Source organism: Pseudorasbora parva, chromosome 2 (assembly GCF_024679245.1).
Source record: "Pseudorasbora parva isolate DD20220531a chromosome 2, ASM2467924v1, whole genome shotgun sequence".
NCBI lineage: Eukaryota > Metazoa > Chordata > Actinopteri > Cypriniformes > Gobionidae > Pseudorasbora > Pseudorasbora parva.
The window spans coordinates 17,767,433-17,788,024 of record NC_090173.1 but is presented as its reverse complement, the minus strand read 5'-3'; the positions used below and the strand labels follow the sequence as shown (position 1 = coordinate 17,788,024).

The 20,592-nt window shown below is 38.5% G+C and overlaps 1 protein-coding gene and 2 long non-coding RNA genes across 3 annotated transcripts in view; 1 reads left to right on the top strand and 2 right to left on the bottom strand.

Moving 5' to 3' along the window:
- tsen54 (TSEN54 tRNA splicing endonuclease subunit) overlaps positions 1-19,688 on the bottom strand; it is a 28,226-nt gene extending 8,538 nt beyond the window's left edge. Inside the window, exons 1-8 of the mRNA XM_067457732.1 lie at positions 19,584-19,688; positions 8,765-8,923; positions 8,601-8,664; positions 8,434-8,517; positions 8,089-8,187; positions 6,896-6,948; positions 6,687-6,791; positions 3,760-4,334 (exon numbers count right to left, since the gene is read on the bottom strand). Coding sequence (XP_067313833.1) covers positions 3,760-4,334; positions 6,687-6,791; positions 6,896-6,948; positions 8,089-8,187; positions 8,434-8,517; positions 8,601-8,664; positions 8,765-8,923; positions 19,584-19,645 — 1,201 coding nt within the window. The 5' untranslated portion in view covers positions 19,646-19,688. The remainder of the gene's footprint in view (positions 1-3,759; positions 4,335-6,686; positions 6,792-6,895; positions 6,949-8,088; positions 8,188-8,433; positions 8,518-8,600; positions 8,665-8,764; positions 8,924-19,583) is intronic.
- LOC137051182 (uncharacterized) lies at positions 11,116-13,568 on the top strand. The gene is made up of 3 exons (XR_010899917.1): positions 11,116-11,187; positions 11,796-11,833; positions 12,499-13,568. It is a non-coding gene; the product is annotated as an uncharacterized lncRNA (long non-coding RNA).
- On the bottom strand, positions 15,941-18,392 carry LOC137051171 (uncharacterized). The gene is made up of 3 exons (XR_010899916.1): positions 18,321-18,392; positions 17,676-17,713; positions 15,941-17,010 (listed from the first exon to the last, which is right to left on the bottom strand). It is a non-coding gene; the product is annotated as an uncharacterized lncRNA (long non-coding RNA).
- Positions 19,689-20,592: the final 904 nt, after the last annotated feature.

Here is a 20,592-nt window from a genome sequence, read left to right as displayed (position 1 = left end):
AGACTACTGGGTCTAATGGCGGCTGCAGCCTCCGTCTGTCGGCTGGGCTTACTGCATATGAGACCGCTGCAGCTCTGGCTACAGAACAGAGCCCCATCACACGCGTGGAGGGCAGGGACAGAACGCCTTGTCATAACGCGAGCATGTCTCGAGACCTTGACGCCCTGGTTCGGCACAGCTATGTTCGAACAGGGTGCTGCTATGGGCAGGGTGGTCAGGAGGATAGTGGTGACCACAGACGCATCGCTGTCAGGTTGGGGAGCCCTCTGCGATGGCAGACCAGCGTTCGGTACGTGGACGGGAGACCAAAAGCGCTGGCATATAAACTGCTTGGAGATGGAGGCTGTTCGTCTGGCGCTGCAGGTTTTTCTTCCGTTTCTGAAGGACCGTCATGTTCTGATCAGAACAGACAACACGGCGGTGATCGCGTATATCAATCGCCAGGGAGGAATGCGCTCCCGCGCCCTACACGGCTTGGCGAGACGCCTGCTGTTGTGGACGGATCGGGCACTTCTCTCGATCCGGGCAGTACATATACCGGGCAGCTTGAACCGCGGAGCCGACATGCTGTCCAGGGAGGGCATTGTTCATGGGGAGTGGAGACTGCATCCCCAAACAGTAAAGATGATCTGGAGCATCTTTGGCGAAGCGGAAATAGACCTCTTTGCGTCGGAAGAGAACACTCACTGCCCTCTATACTTCTCGCTGACGACCGCTCCCCTGAAAGGGGACGCGCTGTCGAGCCGTTGGCCCACGGGTCAGAAATACGCGTTCCCCCCAGTCAAAATAATGCCGCTAGTGCTGCAAAAGATCAGGGAGGAGAGGGACGCTCTGCTTTTGGTAGCGCCAAAGTGGCCCAACCAACCGTGGTTCCCGGAGCTGATGAACATGTCGTCAACTCCTCCGTGGCGAATTCCACTGAGGAGGGATCTGTTGTCCCAGGCGAGGGGCTCCATATGGCACCCCAGGCCGGAATTGTGGGACCTACACGTGTGGAAAATCAGTGTGGAGTGAACCAGTTGGATGCTTCACACCGAGTCTGGCTCACGCTAGCAGAGTCCAGAGCACCGTCAACGAGGCGCTTATACGCACTGAAATGGGGAGTGTTTGCGCACTGGTGTGATAGCAAAAATGAAGACCCTGTGGTTTGTGCTATTCCCATAGTTTTAACCTTCCTACAGGAACGTCTGGATAATGGCAGCTCTCCCTCTACGTTGAAGGTCTATGTGGCCGCTATCGCAGCCTCTCATAGTATACTGGATGGCCGTTCAGTGGGTAAACACCCCTTAATAACGAGCTTTCTTCGGGGAGCGAGGCGACTGAATCCCCCCCGCCCTCGCCAAATGCCAGTATGGGACCTAGCCTTAGTGCTCGGAGCGCTATCTGACACACCGTTCGAACCAGCTGAGTCTATCGAACTGAAAGTGCTCTCATTTAAGACGGCGCTGCTGCTCGCGCTGGCGTGTGGGAAGCGGGTAGGTGATCTACATGCCCTCTCAGTTAGTAATGCTTGTATGCAGTTTGGTCCAGACGATTGTATGGTCAGACTCACGCCCAGACACGGCTACACGCCTAAAGTGCTCTCAACCCCGTTCAGGGCCCAGGTTGTCACGATACAAGCTTTTTGTTCCACAGAGCCAACCTCAGATTCAGCGTCACAGAAGTGCGCCTTGTGCCCCGTGCGTGCGCTGCGTGCTTATGTAGACAGAACTAGTCAGATTCGAAGTTCAGAACAGCTCTTCGTCTGCTACGCTGGCGCCAGGAAAGGTGGCCCGCTGTCGAAGCAGAGACTGTCGCACTGGATTGTGGAGGCTGTGCGCCTAGCTTATCATTCCCAGGGACTTGACTGCCCGATAGGAGTGCGTGCCCACTCTACTAGGAGTCTGGCATCGTCATGGGCCTGGGCTAAAGGTATGTCTATTCAAGACATTTGCCTTGCGGCAGGCTGGTCATCTCACAACACTTTTGCGAAATTTTATAACTTAGATATTCCCTCGTTTGCACCACACGTTCTGTCAGTGCAGGAGGAGAAGGCTGAACAGCCATTGGACGACTGAGTCACCTGAAGACACGCCCCAACCCAGCGCGTGTTTCAGACGTGGTTTCAACTAGGTCGTCTAAGCAGCACGGGACAATACAGAGTCAAGTTAACTCTATAGCGCCTTTAAGTCATAACCACATTTTCAGTGTTATCCCCATTATCTATGCCCGCTTATCCACGCCGGCTATATATTCGAGCACCAACATCTTGTTGCCTTATTCACCCCCTGTAATTCACTAGTCCAACGTAGTTCGACTGTATACAAGGGAGACGCTGACAGTGTCAACGCAGAGTTGGCTCTCTGCCAGGGTTTTCAACCAGGTCCGATACCTGACCTGAAGGGGGAGGGGCGAACGCGCTGATACCAGTGGTTACAGCCGAAAGCGCCATTGGCTCTGTTGTACCGGGCCGACTCTATTTTCTTTTCACACGGCGGGGTTTTATACGTTCCCCATACGTAATGTCGAGGAACCGACTCGATAAGGGAACGTCTCTGGTTACTCAACGTAACCTTAGTTCCCTGAGAGGAGGGAACGAGACATTACGTAAACTGCCGTGTGAAACGCCTCCTCATTGCCTCAATAGCTCTCGTTCAGTCGAAAGATTCTGAGGTTTTTTGGTGCCTGACATCGCTTTTATAGTGGCTGGGCCAGCCAATCAGGCGATTGCCAGGACGCCATTGGCTATTGCAAAGCAATAGAGTGATTCAATCAGGCTTCAGCATTTCGAGGAAAAGGGTTTCCCCATACGTAATGTCTCGTTCCCTCCTCTCAGGGAACTAAGGTTACGTTGAGTAACCAGAGACGTTTTTAATTGTAGTGTCTTCTCTAACTCAGTCACTGTAATCAAGTTGGTGGCGTTGGGAATGGCCTCATAGGGCAGCGAAGCATTCTGGGAATTGTAGTCTTTCATCCCCATGGGACAAAAATACATTTTCTGTCTTTTCTCAGTCTAGAAGACACCAAATTCAAAAATAATTTCACATTTCTACTACATTAATGACCCAGTTTAAATACAGATTCATCTTCCCAGCGCTGAAGTACCCCTTTAATCAATGTATTATGAACAAACAAATGAATTCACATTATATTATCATTGCTATTATTATATAATTATATTTCTTCATACTATTTATTACCAACTGTGTTGTTGTTAAAGATACAGTATATAAAACTACAGCTATTAAATAAAACAGTAATTGAAATAAAGCGGAAATAAAATAAAGGTTTAAAAAAAAGGGGAAAAAAAGAAATATTTCTGGCAACTAACTGAAATAAATCAGTTAATTTTTTTTTATAAAACTGAGAAAAAAAGATAAATTAAGGATACATAGAAAATACAAAACAACCCTATACGTAATAAAATGCTAATTTGAAGCATTAATACATACTATGACATTATATTATATAAACAATACTAAAAATGCGTTGCATATTCTTTTATTAGAAAGAATAACCAAGCTCTTCTTTCTTTTTATATAAGTCTAACCAGATAATATGCACAGACTGGTGATGCATCGAGAAAAAAAAACATTAAATGTTATGTATTTTCTGCACCAAACATAAGTGCGATCTGTTAGTTTGAGTGGCCCAAACAGGTCTTGTGAGTTTGGGACAGAATATCTGTCTGACCAAACAATAGAGGACAAATTTTGTTCTGACACTGTTGTTTAGGAATCCATTGATCATTGAATGTCTAATGAATGAGTGTAATCTTACGGTGCGAGGCGCACTGGCCGGGCTGAGTGAGCGGCGTAACCTCCCTCTCCCACAGATGCGGAGGTCTGTCTTTCTGCCGCCGTCTCCTCCTCTCCTCCAGCAGCTGTAAATACTCCGCCCAGTTCCTGCAGCGTCGCACCTCTCGGTCGCTATTAACATCCCTGCGGTAGCGATCCCGCTCTCTCTGGCGCTCCCTGTCCCGGCGTGACAGCTTCTCCTGCTTTACGTTGAGTCTGCTGAGCCATGGAGCCACGTCACAGTCGCCCACCTCCAGGGCGCCGGGCAGCAGGCTCCGGTCCGGAGACGCCAGACAGGTGGAGCGACTCCTACGAGAGCCCAGGTCTGGGAAAGAGATGCTGCCGAAGTCCCAGCGAGGAGCTGCGCTTTGGGCTCGAGCCGCTGGAGGCTGGACATCCGCTTCCATCCACCACGTCCTATCAGAGGCATCAGCGGCCTGCATGGGCTCCTGCGGAGGCGATTCCGGAGCCGCTGGCGAGGAGTCGCAGCTCTTATCTAGCGCTTCACTTTGGTCTTCAGCTGTCTGCGTCTTCACTGGTGGCGTGATCTGTTTGTCACTGAAGCCGATTAAGACAGAGAACAGAATATTGAGTAAGAACTACATTTAAGTAGCAGCCAGGGTGGGAAATTAACAGGCGCAAGAAAGCCACCAATATAAACAATTTATTATGACCGTCATGATTCAAGCAAAAGGTAAACATGAATGAACAGTGTTTAATGCAACCAGCATTACCGAATTCAACTTTGTTTGAATTGCTGCCTCAGGTTGGTACTCCATTTCCTGGTTTGCCCACGTCACAGTGAGGGTAGGGTTTAGGGAAGGTGTTGGGTTCGGTTTGGTTGGGTGAAGGGCATCCTTTGATTAATAAACAGCCACCAGTTTGAAAACACCCACAAATTTAAAAATGCCCATTTTTGCTACTCATAATAGGGGGCTTAACTTGATGTAGGAGGCATAATTAGTAGGGGTGTGGTTTGTAGTACTGCAGGACTCAGTCGGTCAGACTTGGAAATTTCTGTCAATCGCGGGCAAAGAGTTAAGGCAAAAACATGAATTCCAAGAGATTACATTAATTTATAGGCGAAACACTATAAAGGGGCATACACTATAGCCAAACATTTTGGGATGCCTGTCTTTATCCACATGAGCTTTAATGACATCCCATTCTTAATCTTTAGGGTTTAATGTGGAGTTGGCCCACCCTTTGCAGCTATAACAGCTTCAGCTCTTCTCGGAAGGCTTTCCACAAGGTTTAGGAGTGTGTTTGTGGGAATGTTTGACCATTCTTCTAGAAACGCATTTGTGAGGTCAGGCACTGATGTTGGACGAGAAGGCCTAGCTCGCAGCCTCCGCTCTAATAAATCCCAAAGGTGTTCTATCTGGTTGAGGTCAGGGCTCTCTGCAGCCCAGTCAAGTCATCCTCCACACCAAACTCGCTCATCCATGTCTTTATGGACCTTGCTTTGTGCACTGGTGCGCAGTCATGTTGGAACAGATAGGGGTTATCCCCAAACTGTTCCCACAAAGTTGGGAGCATGAAATTGTCCAAAATGTCTTAGTATGCTGAAGCATTAAGAGTTCCTTTCACTGGAACCCCTGTAAAACAACTCCAAACCATAATCCCCCTACACCAAACTTTACACTTGGCACAATGCAGTCAGGCAAGTGCCATTCTCCTGGCAAAAGCCAAACCCAGACTCATTCATCGGAGTGCCAGACAGAGAAGCGTGATTGGTCACTACAGAGAACACGTCTCCACTGCTCTAGAGTCCGGTGGCAGCATGTCTTGTATCCCACGCTTTGCATTGCACTTGTTGATGTAAGGCTTGGATGCAGCTAATCTGCAATGATAACTAATTCCATGAAGCTCTCTACACACTGTTCTTGAGCTAATCTGAAGGCCACATGAAGTTTGGAGGTCTGTAGCTATTGACTCTGCAGAAAGTTGGTGACTTCTGCGCACTGTGCACCTCAACATGTGCTGACCCCACTCTGTGATTTTACGTGGCCTACCAGTTCGTTGCTAGTTTTTGTTGTTCCCAATTGCTTCCACTTTGTTATAACACCTCTAACAGTTGACCGTGGAATATTTAGAGGTGAGGAAATTTCACGAATGGACTTATTGCACAGATGGTGACCTATCCCGGTCCCAGGCTTGAATTCACTGAGCTCCTGAGAGCGACCCATTCTTTCACAAATGTTTGTAGAAGCGTCTGCGTGCCTAGGTGCTTGATTTATACACCTGTGACCCTGAATTTAATGATTTGGAGGGGTGTGCCAATACTTTTGGCAATATAGTGTGTGATTGCATAGGGAAATTGGATACATGATTGTACATAATGATTATATATAGAGGGCTATAAGAATAGAATGGCAACCATCCAGATTTTAAAATTCAGCCCACCAAAAATTATTTAATAATGTTTCAATCTATTCCCTCCTTTTATCATCATCATCTTGCATCATCTGACTTGCCTCCACTATGCAGTGCAGACCAATTTACCGTTTTGTATAGGGATTTGAATACAGCCATTTGAATCTTGCAATGCCAAACATCTCAACTGGCTACAGCTGCTTAGTTTAGAAAGTGCACTAAATATAAAATGTTTCTCTTTACGAACTAAAAAGGGCACGTTGCTAAAAAAAAAAGATCTTTAATATGGCTAAATTAAAATAATAATAATAAAAATATCCTTAATAGATATTGTTTTTTTTTTTATCTTAATTTAAGTAATCTCTATAGGACAATTAGACCAGATTACAATCAGAGAATAGATTACAAAAGAGGAAACCTACTAGTTTGGTCCATAAATCATTGATCTTTTAAGCCCTGTAGACACTTTACAATAAGATCCCATTAGTTGACATTAGTTAATGCACTGACTGTGGCGGGAAACATGACGTGTACCTGGATAAAGGACTTAGAGAGCGTTTCCTCTTCAGCTGTTTTCTCTGCTTGTCCCATGATGACGCTGGAAGATTCAGCTGTCTCTCATATGTGGATGGGACTGAACTGTGAAAGACAACTTTTATTGGACACTAGTGAAATGCCTGATAATATAATTACAATACACACATGCATTTGATTGTACAGAGTATAAATTCATGATTAGTTACCTGGGGTCAAATCTGTTCACAACATACCCAAGCCTTTTCAAATGTCCAAACACCTAAATGAAGAAAGACAAATCCCACTTATGAGGGTACAGGTACACTCAGTATATTTTAAAGTAATTTTTTTAACACAATTTTTAAAAACACATTTCAGTGGTTTGGAACTTTGTTCTGACAGTATACATAAATATCTATAGTATTAACATTTTAAACATTTGTCAAAACTGTAAAATATTTTTAACAGCAAAAAATTACTGAGTGCACCTTTAGGAAGAGTGTTTTCTCATCAGATGACACTCGAGATTATGGAATTTAAAAAAACTTTTTAAGGCTTTTTCTCATGCAATTTATACTTTTTTCTTTCTCTTGCAATTCTCCAAATCCGCCATTTTGTCTGACAAAGAAGTCAGGAGAGTTTGTAGATTAACTTTGGTTAAAAAACTGCTTACTGACGCCTTTTTGCAGTTGAAACAACGTTCCTTCTGATGTTCATTCATGTTTATTTGATGGTATAAATTAAGTAGAAGAGATGATTAATCACAAGCAGCTTTGACTGAGGCACTACAGCGATCTGTCACCACACATTAAAGAGTCACAAATTTATATTTGTTTAAATTTCTTAAAAAGATTACAAAATTTGAAAGTTTAGACTGTTTCATATCAAACGTAACTTGCTCTCCGTGTCCTCTTTGCTCATTGATGTATTTTTCCTTGCATGAGAACATGACGTGTGGCGTGAGAGTGCAATGGCTTGTCAACAGTTATTTAAGGGGGCAGGTTTTTGCGAACGGTCAGTAACGAGTCAGTTATCTCACGATTCAGACTTTGTTCCTCTGAAAAAAAAGATTTTAAGAGATAAGTCAGAATTGTGAGTTTATCTCGCAATTCGGACTTTATAACTCGCAATTCGGACTTTAAAACTAGCAATTCGGACTTTATAACTAGCAATTCGGACTTTATAACTCGCAATTCGGACTTTAAAACTAGCAATTCGGACTTTATAACTCGCAATTCGGACTTTATAACTCGCAATTCGGACTTTTAATCACACAATTCTGACTTTATTTCACAATTCTGACTTAATAACTCATAATTGCACATTTATATCAAGCAAATCTGAGAAAATTTTCAGAATTGTGAGATAAAAAGTTGCAATTGCCTTTTTTATTTTAAACAAGTTTCCATAGGAGACAAACCTGATACTGATGAAGAGTCACAGTCTCACTAGAGAGAAAGCGCTCATATCCCTCCTGAATGGACAACGGAAGGTCCCGGTAAAACACCTGAACATTGCCCTGATTTAGAAAAAAGACATAGCAAAGATATGGTTTACACAATACTATTAAGCTTATATTAATTTGTGTTTAAACAAATTAATATTAAGATGTTTCTTTAGCAGCAAATCAGCATATTAAAATGATTTCTGAAGGATCATGTGACACTGAAGACTGCCTCATTGCATACATACTGTATACAGTTACCATAACAAGTATATGATATAAATGAATGATATAAATATGAGAATGAAAATATCCACTCACACATTCCATGAGGTAGAGAGCCTCTTCAGGATGCAGGTACTGCTTGCCTCTTTCTGAAAAGCCCATAGTCTGCCAAAACTTCCCCTGTAAAAAAACAAACAAAAAAAAGCATGAAAATTACTATGAGTTGACTATGAACAGATGCTTCATTTGATGTTTGATCTCACCGCTGGTGACTTCAATTCCACAAGTCTTTCCTCGGGGGTCCAGACAGCTTTCACTAGATTCCCTCTGTGTGGAAACAGAAACACATCAGGACACTTCCTTCTGTAGTCTTAGCTTTACGGTGCTGTTCGGGTACGTGAGCATGTGTTTTTATGATATTACTCACAGTCTCTCGACCCTCTCCTCGGCCAGGAGCATCCAGTGCTCATCCAGACTCTGCTGCAGACGGGCCGCCTGCTTCTCGGACCCATCGGGCAGGAAGTCTTTCTGACCCTTCACTGGAATCTTATGGCTCCGGGACCTCGCCTCAAACAGCTCTGATGGACTGCATGCAAAGAAATGTAATACACAAATATAATAACAGAACATAACTAACATATTCTGATAAACTAAGCTTAAATCCACCAGTCTTAACAATCGTAACCCTGTAAAGTCTGATGTATGAAATGTCAAAAAAAAAAAAAAAAAATTGGGAACGATACATTGACCCTCTAGACAAATTATAAAAGAATTTGCCAGTCTTTTATGGCTCATATATTACGACATAGTGAGAATTTAAATCTCAAACTCGAGGAAAAAACACCCAAGGCCCAATTTGGTGTAGATATTTATCTGAATAAAAAGTGAGACTTACATAAAATGGATATAAATCATGTATCACTCTATATCTCTCAATAATATTAAAATGCTTATTTTTATGATTTTTCTACAAAATACTCTATGGATAATCAAGTAACGCTGCTTCAGTCCAGTTAAGTGTTCATCTTGAAATATTCCTCCTATCAATAAAAAAATGATCTTGCATTTACTTCATTTTAAATCTCTTTGTTGATAGTGCTTGTCTGTCATTTCCACCAGAACGTGTTTTCAAATGGATGATGAGACGTGTGGGAAAATAAGGTTAATACTTCTTTAAAATATTTTAGATCAGAATATTTTTATTGTGCATAATTTTTAAGAAGGCTATTAATTGTCAAGGTATGCACACGCACAAAAAATAAAAAAAAAATATTGTAAATATTATGTGTGCATTTAAGACATAAACCTATTATAACAATGAAATTATAGCCTTAACAAGACTAAAGAGTGAGTGAGACCTTTAATTCCCTTCATTCCTAAATGTTATCGATGTAATAATTTCCACCATGGAAAAATGACAATACATAAGGGAAATGGAATTACATTTGTTTGGTTCAGAAGAAAGACAAACTTTTACCTTTACGCATACACTAGTGGAAATGTGTTGACAAACAGTGTACGATGCGTGTGTTTAAAGGGAGTGTTCATATATCAGAAACACCCGTGAATATGAGCGACACAAATGATTAATGTATGTGTGAATCAGTGATCGGATTCGGAACTAATATAGATCCTCACATTCAGAGTCATAATACAAATTTAAACTTCTGAGAAAACTGAGAAAATCTTCAGTCATACCCTGTGTCACAACTTTAGCGTGTGTGCTAGAAACGAAGCGTTTTAAACTTCGAATCAATTGAATCGACTGCTTATTAAAATGATTCAGTGTTTTAAAGCGTTCGGAACGCCACACTTCCCAGCAAACACAAAACGTTTTTACAACGTTCCACAACGTTGTATTCTGGTTGCAATTAGGTAATGTTGTAGTACAACGTTTTAAAGACGTTTTAAAAACGTTTTTTAAAATAGAAAAATAATGTAACCAAAATAAAACGTTTTAAAAACGTTGTGAAAATACCAACCTGGGACGTTTTCTTTAAGTAGTGAAAAAAACGTAAATATCACGTTTGTTTACTACGAAAACAAAACTAGACCAAACTACAACTTTTGGGAGACGTTTTATTCAGGTGTTAAAATAACGTTATCTGCACGTTGGAAAAAAACGTTTTAAAAACGTTGTGAAAAAACCAACCTGGGACGTTTTCTTTAAGTAGTCAAAAAAACGTAAATATCACGTTTGTTTACTACGAAAACAAAACTAGACCAAACTACAACTTTTGGGAGACGTTTTATTCAGGTGTTAAAATAACGTGATCTGAACGTTGGAATAAAACGTTTTAAAAACGTCATGGTAGTACCAAAATACAACCATATGCCAAACCTCCAACGGTAGGCTACGTTCTGTTTGTGAAAAATATACACGTGACAGTAACATTTTAACATCAACGATTCAGTGACTGATCGAGATGAGGCTGATGCAGAGCTGAGCATTCTATATCAATGTTGTGAATATACTTTAAGGTGCTCATTTAACTGATAGAATAGCTATATTAGAGTATTATATTATATTATATTATATTATATTATATTATATTATATAAGCTTTCATTCTCATTCCATTTAAAGTTTTACGTAGGCATAGGCTGCAGTTTCCACTTAAACGGTGGCCTACTTAACTATCGGGATATTATACTTCAGTATAAAAATATGTATTCATGTAAACGCAACACTGCACAAATTACACATGACGTGTTTAACGTGCGTGCGCGTTGAACATTCGAGTCGCTTTTAAACAAACTGGAGCGGATGGAATTACCATGGAAACGGGGCAGCTCGTCTGACAACAAGCAGCAAAGCTCCGTCTGTCACTGTTGTTTTCACTAATTTCAGGTAAGTTTAGTCTCTAATATTACACATATAATACATACAACAGTTCTTGACACTTTCTAACACGCTTCTGTTGAATATTTACTGTAAAGAAATGGTTTAGTGTCTTCGGAAAAAGTCCGTTAGCGTCTTAACCGTTAGCTAATTGAGAGGTAACGTTAGGCTAACTATAGCCCTGAGCTCTTATTTATGAAAGTTGGGCTTTTAATTCCATATTATGTGTAGATAAGAGGTTTTGTTAATGTTTTGCTGGCTATTTGTCAATGGTTGAATGAAAGGAACCTTAATTTAAGTATTTAACCAAACAGTTTGCACTTTACGTGACTCGGTGACGTCACTCACATGCGCTATTTCAAACATGTTTGATCTTTCATAGTAAACAAGTATTGACCACGTATATAACCATGCATCTGTAAAACCTAAACGTAAATTCTGGTATCTTAAGATATTATATATTGTATATATCCTGTATATTAATCTTTTTTTTTTTTTTTTTTTTGCTGCATTTTCACCTATGCACTAGTTTATTTATTTCTAATAAACCTACCTGAGTGACATTGTATAGTTTACCACTTATTGTTGGCTCTGTGACGAATTGTTTATGTTCCTAGATTGTGATGGCTGTCCAGCACTATGAACCATCTGACTTGTAAGTAAAACATACATACATACATACATACATACATACATAGAACCATACATACATTCCTGTGTGTATATGTTGATCATTCTAGCAAATTAAATGGTTAAATGTTCATTAATTAACTCTGAGATCAACTTTGCAGATGCAGTTCATGTGTGCGTATAGGGAGACAGTAGATACTGAAATCATCACGAGTGTCTGGGGTGCTTCGGTTTAAGTAGTAGTAGTTATTTACATACTATAGACATGGCAGAACAAAGACTTCAGATTTCAGTTCCAGTCTTTTTGAGCTTTAATATTCAGACACTAGTCTGTATCAATATCTGATTCATTGTAGAGCCCTTATTTTGATTTATACATAAAGAATATTTCCAAATTCTGTAACGTTCTGCTTAATACAGTAAATTCCATTTGTGACTGGATTCTGTGATTTCATCCATGTTTGGCTCTACGTGGTATTTGCAGTATTAAAGAGAGGTAGTTTTGAGAGTGAATTATTGTTGTTATAAATTTGTTACCATTAGTATAAGAAGGGTAAGACTAAAAGACTAAATTTCAGTCCGGCAGAATTTTCTGCACACTTCACCACCGAGGCCAGATGAGCATTGTGAATGTATGAACCTCACATTATATTTATAACAATCCTTGTTGATGTTTGAATTGTATTTCAGGGCAGTTTGTGAAGACGGATAAAAAAGAGATGTTGTGAAAACTAGGACAGAAGTCGGTTCCAGATCCACCTTCCAGACCAGACTTCTCTCTCATATGGATTGCTGTCTAATGGTGTATTATATGTTCTCTGCAGAATTAGGTGCATGCAGATATTACTCAGGAACACGACTAAACTTTGTTTGCTATTATACATCTATTTAGTGTACCAATGTGAAACAGACTAAAACACTTGACTGTTTCTCAAAATCAGGTATGCCAATATTATAAAATATTATTTATTGAACAATAATAGAGACAGAGTGTATTTAGGCCACGCCCACACCGGGGAGGAAACATTCCAACGCTCTCCATTGATTTTGTGTTGCGTGAAGCGGTCACCTCGTCTTTTTTTACTTATAACAAAAACGGCAATGTCTAAAAGCTCATATGTGACGAGGTGTGCAGCACACAAGGTAAAAAACACATAACTAAGTTTTTATAAGCTGTCGACCCCAAAAAACAAGCGTTTAAGGACAAAAGTGGATACAGGCAATAAGACGTGAAGCTTCAGCAAGAAGAATGGGTCAATTTTGGGATCCTGACACTCCATATGCCTACGTGTGCAGTAAACCTTTTGTTAAATATCCAAATGTCAATTTTATATATTATATTTCCTGTCGCTGATTACTTTCCCCTCCAGTGTGTGTAGTTCTCAGTGTAATATAGCATGACGCGCTCTGTCTCAAGTGCCTGTATCCACTTTAGTCTTTAAACACTCGTTGTTTTTTTGGGGTCAACAGCTTATAAAAACTTCTGGGTTTTGTTCCTGGGGTTTTTAGCTTGTTTAATGTACACCAGGTACAATAGAAAAAATAGATTGCAGTAAAATAACATATGCAATAACATAATCTGTAATTAGTTAAAATGAGAATTTAAATTTTATAGATTAATCTCTTTTGTTATAACATCTGTGCACTGAATTTTTATGGATTTTTCTCTACATTTTTTTGTTCATGTTCTTACTTTATTTCCCAGTCATTGCATAATTTGCATGTGCTGTACTTTATTTGTACCATTTTGTTTTATTGGCATACCGGTATTTTTATTTATCTGTTTAGAATTTTTTTCTTATTATTAATGAGAGCTTCAATTGTAGTCTTCTACAATTATCTTAAGGATTTCAATTTACATTATCTCTACTAAAAATGAAAAAGCTGTTATCATGTAACTTTTCTGTTGTTGTTCCAAACTTGTATGACTTTGTTAGACATTCGAGTTAATGTTTCTTATTCACCATTCACTTTCTTTTGTTCAAAAAAGTGAATAGTGTATAAGGAACATTATGCTTAATATCTCCTGACTTAAGGTTAACATTAACACCTCCCTTTGTGTTTAACAAAGGAAAGTCATACAGATTTAGATTGGAATAATGCAAGGATGAGTAAATGACAGATTTTTTTATTTTTTGTGAACTTACCTCTATCATATTGCTTTTTATATTGTGTGAATAAATACAATGACTGACAAATGTTGTGTGTAGTATAAATTATTAGTCCTACATATGTTTATGTAGTTTAATAAAATGGGAAACAAACAGAGGTAAGGCCTACAGGTAAGGTGAAATGTAAAAAGCGTTATTAATAAGCTGAATATTAAGATTGACAGAAATATTATAACGTGTGATTAGCCTTGACAAATTATACAGAGATCTAAAAAGACCACAATATATTTTTCTTACTGTAGTTATAATATTGTTTTTATATTAAAGATAACAGTAAAAACAAAAAAACATTTTGATCACAGCATGTGTGAAGTGAAGAACCAGTTTGAATGTGGTACGTTTCTACAACGTTGGAAGGAGATGGACGTGGTAGGTGACAAAAACGTTATAAACACATTTTTGCAATGTTGGAAGGAGAGGATATGGTAAGGTGATAAAAAACGTTATAAATATGTTTCTGCAACGTTGTAAGTAGACGCGGTAACGTGATAAAGACGTTTCTGCAACGTTACAAGGAGACGTGGCAACGTGATAAAGACGTTATAAGAACGTTTCTGCAACGTTGTGAAAAAACGTATTTATAACGTGAAAAAAACCCGACATCTGTCGTATTAAATACGTCGGATAAAAACGTTATCGCGACCTTTTCACAACATGAAAAAAACGTTTTTACAACGTTGCTGTGTTTGCTGGGTTGTGACCTCTGCTGGTCAGAACAGTGTAAATGTGACGAAATTCATGCATAAAACACCTTTTACAAACCAATTGCAAATGTTTTTGGAGGTGTACTGTTACCTATTATTCAATATCAATTCATCAAGAAGCCCCGATCGTTCGGATCGTTTACTGAAAACACCCCAGCAAACACAGCAACGTTGTAAAAACGTTTTTTTCATGTTGTGAAAAGGTCGCGATAACGTTTTTATCCGACGTATTTAATACGACAGATGTCGGGTTTTTTTCACGTTATAAATACGTTTTTTCACAACGTTGCAGAAACGTTCTTATAACGTCTTTATCACGTTGCCACGTCTCCTTGTAACGTTGCAGAAACGTCTTTATCACGTTACCGCGTCTACTTACAACGTTGCAGAAACATATTTATAACGTTTTTTATCACCTTACCATATCCTCTCCTTCCAACATTGCAAAAATGTGTTTATAACGTTTTTGTCACCTACCACGTCCATCTCCTTCCAACGTTGTAGAAACGTACCACATTCAAACTGGTTCTTCACTTCACACATGCTGTGATCAAAATGTTTTTTTGTTTTTACTGTTATCTTTAATATAAAAACAATATTATAACTACAGTAAGAAAAATATATTGTGGTCTTTTTAGATCTCTGTATAATTTGTCAAGGCTAATCACACGTTATAATATTTCTGTCAATCTTAATATTCAGCTTATTAATAACGCTTTTTACATTTCACCTTACCTGTAGGCCTTACCTCTGTTTGTTTCCCATTTTATTAAACTACATAAACATATGTAGGACTAATAATTTATACTACACACAACATTTGTCAGTCATTGTATTTATTCACACAATATAAAAAGCAATATGATAGAGGTAAGTTCACAAAAAATAAAAAAATCTGTCATTTACTCATCCTTGCATTATTCCAATCTAAATCTGTATGACTTTCCTTTGTTAAACACAAAGGGAGGTGTTAATGTTAACCTTAAGTCAGGAGATATTAAGCATAATGTTCCTTATACACTATTCACTTTTTTGAACAAAAGAAAGTGAATGGTGAATAAGAAACATTAACTCGAATGTCTAACAAAGTCATACAAGTTTGGAACAACAACAGAAAAGTTACATGATAACAGCTTTTTCATTTTTAGTAGAGATAATGTAAATTGAAATCCTTAAGATAATTGTAGAAGACTACAATTGAAGCTCTCATTAATAATAAGAAAAAAATTCTAAACAGATAAATAAAAATACCGGTATGCCAATAAAACAAAATGGTACAAATAAAGTACAGCACATGCAAATTATGCAATGACTGGGAAATAAAGTAAGAACATGAACAAAAAAATGTAGAGAAAAATCCATAAAAATTCAGTGCACAGATGTTATAACAAAAGAGATTAATCTATAAAATTTAAATTCTCATTTTAACTAATTACAGATTATGTTATTGCATATGTTATTTTACTGCAATCTATTTTTTCTATTGTACCTGGTGTACATTAAACAAGCTAAAAACCCCAGGAACAAAACCCAGAAGTTTTTATAAGCTGTTGACCCCAAAAAAACAACGAGTGTTTAAAGACTAAAGTGGATACAGGCACTTGAGACAGAGCGCGTCATGCTATATTACACTGAGAACTACACACACTGGAGGGGAAAGTAATCAGCGACAGGAAATATAATATATAAAATTGACATTTGGATATTTAACAAAAGGTTTACTGCACACGTAGGCATATGGAGTGTCAGGATCCCAAAATTGACCCATTCTTCTTGCTGAAGCTTCACGTCTTATTGCCTGTATCCACTTTTGTCCTTAAACGCTTGTTTTTTGGGGTCGACAGCTTATAAAAACTTAGTTATGTGTTTTTTACCTTGTGTGCTGCACACCTCGTCACATATGAGCTTTTAGACATTGCCGTTTTTGTTATAAGTAAAAAAAGACGAGGTGACCGCTTCACGCAACACAAAATCAATGGAGAGCGTTGGAATGTTTCCTCCCCGGTGTGGGCGTGGCCTAAATACACTCTGTCTCTATTATTGTTCAATAAATAATATTTTATAATATTGGCATACCTGATTTTGAGAAACAGTCAAGTGTTTTAGTCTGTTTCACATTGGTACACTAAATAGATGTATAATAGCAAACAAAGTTTAGTCGTGTTCCTGAGTAATATCTGCATGCACCTAATTCTGCAGAGAACATATAATACACCATTAGACAGCAATCCATATGAGAGAGAAGTCTGGTCTGGAAGGTGGATCTGGAACCGACTTCTGTCCTAGTTTTCACAACATCTCTTTTTTATCCGTCTTCACAAACTGCCCTGAAATACAATTCAAACATCAACAAGGATTGTTATAAATATAATGTGAGGTTCATACATTCACAATGCTCATCTGGCCTCGGTGGTGAAGTGTGCAGAAAATTCTGCCGGACTGAAATTTAGTCTTTTAGTCTTACCCTTCTTATACTAATGGTAACAAATTTATAACAACAATAATTCACTCTCAAAACTACCTCTCTTTAATACTGCAAATACCACGTAGAGCCAAACATGGATGAAATCACAGAATCCAGTCACAAATGGAATTTACTGTATTAAGCAGAACGTTACAGAATTTGGAAATATTCTTTATGTATAAATCAAAATAAGGGCTCTACAATGAATCAGATATTGATACAGACTAGTGTCTGAATATTAAAGCTCAAAAAGACTGGAACTGAAATCTGAAGTCTTTGTTCTGCCATGTCTATAGTATGTAAATAACTACTACTACTTAAACCGAAGCACCCCAGACACTCGTGATGATTTCAGTATCTACTGTCTCCCTATACGCACACATGAACTGCATCTGCAAAGTTGATCTCAGAGTTAATTAATGAACATTTAACCATTTAATTTGCTAGAATGATCAACATATACACACAGGAATGTATGTATGGTTCTATGTATGTATGTATGTATGTATGTATGTATGTTTTACTTACAAGTCAGATGGTTCATAGTGCTGGACAGCCATCACAATCTAGGAACATAAACAATTCGTCACAGAGCCAACAATAAGTGGTAAACTATACAATGTCACTCAGGTAGGTTTATTAGAAATAAATAAACTAGTGCATAGGTGAAAATGCAGCAAAAAAAAAAAAAAAAAAAGATTAATATACAGGATATATACAATATATAATATCTTAAGATACCAGAATTTACGTTTAGGTTTTACAGATGCATGGTTATATACGTGGTCAATACTTGTTTACTATGAAAGATCAAACATGTTTGAAATAGCGCATGTGAGTGACGTCACCGAGTCACGTAAAGTGCAAACTGTTTGGTTAAATACTTAAATTAAGGTTCCTTTCATTCAACCATTGACAAATAGCCAGCAAAACATTAACAAAACCTCTTATCTACACATAATATGGAATTAAAAGCCCAACTTTCATAAATAAGAGCTCAGGGCTATAGTTAGCCTAACGTTACCTCTCAATTAGCTAACGGTTAAGACGCTAACGGACTTTTTCCGAAGACACTAAACCATTTCTTTACAGTAAATATTCAACAGAAGCGTGTTAGAAAGTGTCAAGAACTGTTGTATGTATTATATGTGTAATATTAGAGACTAAACTTACCTGAAATTAGTGAAAACAACAGTGACAGACGGAGCTTTGCTGCTTGTTGTCAGACGAGCTGCCCCGTTTCCATGGTAATTCCATCCGCTCCAGTTTGTTTAAAAGCGACTCGAATGTTCAACGCGCACGCACGTTAAACACGTCATGTGTAATTTGTGCAGTGTTGCGTTTACATGAATACATATTTTTATACTGAAGTATAATATCCCGATAGTTAAGTAGGCCACCGTTTAAGTGGAAACTGCAGCCTATGCCTACGTAAAACTTTAAATGGAATGAGAATGAAAGCTTATATAATATAATATAATATAATATAATATAATATAATACTCTAATATAGCTATTCTATCAGTTAAATGAGCACCTTAAAGTATATTCACAACATTGATATAGAATGCTCAGCTCTGCATCAGCCTCATCTCGATCAGTCACTGAATCGTTGATGTTAAAATGTTACTGTCACGTGTATATTTTTCACAAACAGAACGTAGCCTACCGTTGGAGGTTTGGCATATGGTTGTATTTTGGTACTACCATGACGTTTTTAAAACGTTTTATTCCAACGTTCAGATCACGTTATTTTAACACCTGAATAAAACGTCTCCCAAAAGTTGTAGTTTGGTCTAGTTTTGTTTTCGTAGTAAACAAACGTGATATTTACGTTTTTTTGACTACTTAAAGAAAACGTCCCAGGTTGGTTTTTTCACAACGTTTTTAAAACGTTTTTTTCCAACGTGCAGATAACGTTATTTTAACACCTGAATAAAACGTCTCCCAAAAGTTGTAGTTTGGTCTAGTTTTGTTTTCGTAGTAAACAAACGTGATATTTACGTTTTTTTCACTACTTAAAGAAAACGTCCCAGGTTGGTATTTTCACAACGTTTTTAAAACGTTTTATTTTGGTTACATTATTTTTCTATTTTAAAAAACGTTTTTAAAACGTCTTTAAAACGTTGTACTACAACATTACCTAATTGCAACCAGAATACAACGTTGTGGAACGTTGTAAAAACGTTTTGTGTTTGCTGGGACGTGACTTAGGCGCCCCGAATCACTGTTTCGAAACAAACGATTCGCAAATGATTCGAAGCGTGTTTTGAAAGAGCCCTCCAGCACTAGTGTTTGCTGTCTAGCTTGCCCATGTTGTGTGTTTCAGGTTTCAGCACATTGACCCGAGTTACCGCACACCGCGAACAGATCAACATCTATAAAGACAAACAAAAAACAGCGGCTTCGTTACAAAGAATAAACGATGACAGTTACCTGAGCAACTCCTGATAATCACTGATTTTGTGAGCATCTGTAGATGTGTCTCTGTCTGCCATATTTACTGCTGCCTTGTGTGTTTCAGGGTCCTAATGCGCCAACAAGGCAATGTAGTTGCATGCGATTGCGCAACTTTACCAATAGATGGCAGCACAGGACTTTTTTTTTTTTTTTACTATGTAAACTCATCTAGTCGCTTTCACATCTGCGTTGTGATAATAAACACAGTATTCTAACTAAACTCTCAAGGTAAATGTGCTTTTTTTAAATAATGACTGAAAGTGTTGTCTGAAGCTTAAAGGAGTTCTTCCTAAAAATGAAAATGACCCCATGATTTACTCGCCCTCAAGCCATCCTAGGTGTATATGACTTTCTTCTTTCAGACGAATATAATCAGAGTTATATTAAAATGTCCTGCCTCTTCCAAGCTTTATAATGGCACTGAATTGTTGCTTCGTTTTTGAAGTCCATGAAAGTGCATCTATCCATCATATAACTTCTCCACACGGCTACAGGGGTTGCCTTCTGAAGCGAAGTGGTGCTTTTGTGTAAGAAAAATATCCATAATTAAAACTTATTATATAAAGTAAGTTAGCTTCCAACAGACTGACTTCCGTATTCAACTTACGCTTACTCTACGTCTGACGAAATTGCCCTTTTATTGACTTCAAAAATGAAGCAACAATTAACTCCCATTATAAAGCTTGGAAGAGCCAGGACATTTTTAATATAACTGATTGTATTCATTAGAAAGAAGAATGTCATATACACTAGGATGGCTTAAGGGTGAGTAAATCATGGGCTAATTTTCATTTTTGGGTGTTGATGGTGATGTTGAAGTCATGTGACCTTGATGTAGGCCTACTTTCATTTATAGCCTAGCTACGACAGAATTTAGGCTTAACACAAGTTGTGTTCACATGTGAAGATTACGATGGACAAAACGTAAGAATCTGAAACTTTTTGCAATAACAGCCAATGGGGGGGGGGGACTATTGAGTTTTAG